The 4,715-nt window shown below is 38.0% G+C and overlaps 1 protein-coding gene across 1 annotated transcript; it reads left to right on the top strand.

Moving 5' to 3' along the window:
* Positions 1 to 256: 256 nt before the first annotated feature.
* Positions 257 to 2,683, top strand: LOC21388438 (G-type lectin S-receptor-like serine/threonine-protein kinase LECRK1). Its single transcript, XM_024170151.1, has 2 exons — positions 257 to 905; positions 1,104 to 2,683. Exons 1-2 carry the CDS (start codon positions 257 to 259, stop codon positions 2,681 to 2,683), a joined length of 2,229 nt encoding a protein of 742 aa, XP_024025919.1.
* The last annotated feature ends 2,032 nt before the right edge of the window (positions 2,684 to 4,715 follow it).

Here is a 4,715-nt window from a genome sequence, read left to right as displayed (position 1 = left end):
AAATCTTAGCTACCATTTTTTATTTAGCTCGTCTCCTCTAATGAATTTATGGTCAACAATGGCACGATTCTTATTTCTATTTGCCCTTTGACCATAAACCTTGGAAGACCATTCTTTGATAACGTGAAAAAATTTATGCACAACTTTGCACGACGTGGTCATAAGCTTTGGTTAACTTGTCTAAACTCCAATCAATGCTTTAAAATGAAAGAAACAAAGAGAGACAAAGAAGAGTTCTACTACCGATCATTCTCTTATGGCTTTCTTTCTCAAATTATTATTCACTATTGCCTTTGTATTGATCAAAATTAATACTTCTGAAGCTCAAGAAATTAGACAGGATCAGTCTAACGTAAGTCTTGGCTCTTCTCTTACACCTGATAAGAACTTGTCATGGTTATCAAATTCAGGTCTCTACGCCTTTGGATTTTACAAGCAAGGCAATGGCTATTCCGTGGGGATATTTCTAGCGGGGATTGCTCAGAAGACCGTTGTATGGACCGCAGACCGGGATTCCGCCCCAGTCACCAGCAACGCCACTTTGCTATTCACGAGTGAAGGAAGGCTGGTCTTGCGTCCAACACAAGGCAAAGATTATTATGACATAGCAGATTCTTCGCTACCGCCAGCGTCTTCGGCTTCCATGCTCGATTCGGGCAATTTCGTGCTCTACAACTCTGATGGTGGAATTATATGGCAGAGTTTCGAGCATCCAACCGATACCCTTTTGCCAACTCAACATCTCGCTGCGGGGAACGAGCTTGTTTCGAGCGTCTCAGACTCTGATCACTCGTCGGGAATCTTCCGTCTGAAGATGCAAAAAGATGGGAACCTTTGTCAGTACCCTGTGGGAACTCCGGATGAAGCTCCACACTCGTACTTCACTTCTTGGACAGACGGGAAAGGTAAGAATGTGTCGTTGGTTTTTGACTCCAATGGCTATCTTTACCTGATGAACACTAGTAATGGTTTGAATATGAAGAATATAAGTGATACTAGTACTTATGAGGGATATTATACTAGAAACAAAACATCATTAATCTTCCTCATGAGAATTGATTCTGATGGGATATTCCGAGTTTACTCCCATGGTAATTCTTCAGATGATCATGATGAGAGTACCGGAAGCTGGTCAGTTGAATGGTCATCTTCTAAGAACAAGTGTGATCCCAAGGGCGTGTGCGGATTGAACGGGTTTTGTGTTTCTAATGGTGATCAAGAACAGCTACCTATTACTTGTAGATGTCTCCCGGGGTTCGATTTTGTTAACAAGACGGATAAAAGTTCAGGGTGCAAGAGGAATATCAGCATCGCGGATATCTGCGGAAACGAGAGGATGAATTTCACCTTCACCATGGAAGAACTTCCAAACACGGGTTGGTATGATAATACGTATTCAGATTTGTCATTGCAACAGAAAGAGGCCTGCACACAAGATTGTCTCAGTGACTGCAACTGCGAAGCTGCGTTCTACAAGGACGGAAAGTGCAGAAAGCAGAAGCTTCCTTTGAGGTATGGGGTAGGTCTTCAAAGTGATTCAAATATAGCTCTTGTCAAGGTATACACACCCAAATCCACCATTGATCAAGAACCGGCTTTGCCCAAAGAAACCGACGAAAGATCAGTATTTCGGAGGAATTTCCTAATTATCGGAGTTGTCCTTGTTGTTTTCGGATTCATGATGATGGTGATCTCTATAGTTTTGTTCCGTAAGAGCAAAGTTTGGACATACAGAAAGATGGATTTCTATAAGGAAGCCGAACTTGGCGATGAAGTTGCGCTTCGACCCTATACATATGAAGAGCTAGAGAAGATGACCGAGGGTTTCAAGGAAGAGATTGGAAGAGGGTCATTTGGGACGGTTTATAAAGGAAGGATTCTCTACAGCGGAAAAGTAGTAGCTGTCAAGAGACTAGGAAGACTACTGCCAGAGCAAGGTGACAGAGAGTTTCAAAATGAGATGAAAGCTATTGGGAGAATCCATCACAGGAACCTAGTTCGCTTACTCGGGTTTTGCCGCGAAGGACCGAACAGGCTTTTGGTATACGAGTACATGGCCAATGGATCACTTGCAGATATGCTCTTCACACCAGGGAAACATGGCGTGATTCGTTGGGATGAAAGAGTGAAAATCTCTTGTGAAATAGCAAGAGGAATCGTGTATCTCCATGAAGAGTGCGAGACGCAAATGATCCATTGCGATATAAAGCCTCAGAACATACTCATGGATGAGAAAATATGTGCCAAGATCTCCGATTTCGGGCTGGCTAAGTTGCTCAGGCCAGATCAAACACAAACCTTTACCGGGATTAGAGGAACAAGAGGGTATGTTGCCCCTGAGTGGCATAAAAAATTTCCTGTTACTGTCAAAGCAGATGTCTACAGCTTTGGGATTGTGCTACTGGAGATAATATGTCGTCGACGAAATGTTGCCATGGATGTTCCCGAGGAAGAAGCGATCCTGGAAGAATGGGCGCGTTATTGTTTTGAGAATGGAGAGCTGCGGAAATTGGTGGTCGATGATGAAAATGTAGACGAGAGTCAATTAGAGAGGATGGTTAAAGTTGCACTTTGGTGCCTTGAGGAGGAACCGTCACTTAGGCCTTCCATGAAGAACGTTCTGCTCATGCTAGAAGGGATTTTGGACGTCTCAAGCCCTCTTAGTCCAAATTCTTTTACTTAGCACAGTAAATTTTAGCAATTGTATCTGTGCTTGGAACTCTAAACAAATCAATAATTCGTCTCAATTCGCTAAAACACAAATCAAAAAAACATAAACAGTTTTATGAATATTGTAGTTTTTTCTTCCTTTGCTCTTCATTGATTCGGCTTTGTAGCACTTCTACGTAGAAACGGTTCTGGTACATGATAAATATTAACAGACAATCAAAACATAACAGCCTGCATTTTTCTTTTCTTTTTTAATTTTTTGTTTCAGAAGAACACAAATTGGAATTTAGTCTGTACAAACTAATTAAAAGCATCAGTTCAGAATTCTGAAAAAATTAAGGCTCCAAAAACATGCACATTTTCGGATACTTGCAGGCTGTTTTGATTGCCTAGTGGAACTTTTGTTTATGGCATAGGCCACAACAGCCCCTCTCCATCCATTTTCTCCCCCTTTTTGGTTCCCTTGTCTGCGGGTTCTTCTCGTCTGTTCCGAATATCAAACACCATGGTCTAATATATATATATATATATATATATATATATATCCCAAGAGAAAAGGTATTTAAACAATTTATGCTTCTAACAAGTATATATCTTGTAAAACCAAGTTGGTTAGTCACACGGCTAAATCCCAATAAGAATTGAGATAACTTTGTTCCGCTTTAGAAAGGGAATAACATTCCTTTTTATCTTTGCATCTAATTAAATCATCAATCAAACTAAACCATGGCGTCAGAGAATGTTGGTAAGTCGTTACAATCCTAAAACTTACAATCCAAGTCATCTTTACATATCATGTTTTTTTTTTTTTTTTTTTACAAATTACAATTTACTTGTGCTTAGATATAAAGAAATTGAGGGGTTGTTCTTTTGTCTAAAAAACTCAAAAAAATACAACTCGAGTTCCAACTTTATTCAAGTTCATGTTCTTTTAAGTTTCAACTTTATTCAACTTTACTCAACTTTATTCAAGTTATAACTTCAACTCAAATTATAACTCAAATTCAACTTAAAAACTATACTCAAGTTACACCCCAAAAAACAACTCCCCAATCTATCACCGCTGCGTTGACATGAAGTTTTGGGCTACAAGTTTGTGGGCTTAGAAAGGTCACTGGGCCATACGTACGCTTAATTTTACAGAAACTCTCGTCAAAGTGTCCAAACTATACATCCTTTTATAGAATTTTGCTACCTTTAAAATTTGCATTGTATCGGTTATCACTTGCAGTTTCCACTATGAAGTCTTAAATGACAGAGTACAGAAGTTTTGCTGATAAATACGAACAGATTAGGAAGCTATTGTTGTACTTCAATCAATATTAAGGTACTAAAAATTGATCTTGACGGGTTTTCATATTGTGAAAATGTTATATTATAAGCTCATTATCAAGGTTAATTAATGATTATTTTGTCATTGTACACAAGTAAAGTGTCATTCAAGTTTCAACAATTAATCTCACATTAGATTGTGTAATTGATTCTTAACAATATTCACCAATCATAACGAAAAGAAGTACCCACTTTATAGTAGCAGTAATAAAAGATGGAATTAATATTTATATTAGACATCAAATAAACTAATAGATATGTATTATTTTAAAAGGTAATTTTAAAATAGTAATAATAAAATGAAGGATTTAGAACTCGGCTGAAAAATACTATTGGGCCTAACCTATCGGCCCATCTAAAAAATTAAAGTGAACTAGGACCGGCCAATAGTAACGAGCTTCGAACCGGCCCGTTTAACATGTCTTAGATTAACAGTTTTAGTTAGTGCAGTCAATTTGTGTCAATCTTTAGAGGATATACATTCCATCACAATTCATTGAATATGAGTAAACCGATAAGAACGCCGGGTCAACTTAAAATATCAGTGGTCATTCTATGTGATTTTGAGGAGAGTAAGGGTGCCTTTGGAATTGATTCCAAAACGTTTTTGTTTTTTGTATGAAAATGAAAACGAAAACGTTTTTATTTTCATTTTGGAATCATTTCTGAAAATGCGTTTGGTAGTTTTATTATGAGATTATTTTCAGTTTTAA

This window comes from Morus notabilis, unplaced genomic scaffold (assembly GCF_000414095.1).
Source record: "Morus notabilis unplaced genomic scaffold, ASM41409v2 Scaffold94, whole genome shotgun sequence".
Lineage (NCBI taxonomy): Eukaryota > Viridiplantae > Streptophyta > Magnoliopsida > Rosales > Moraceae > Morus > Morus notabilis.
The sequence above is the reverse complement of the archived record's forward strand: the minus strand, read 5'-3'. Positions and strand labels throughout refer to the sequence as shown.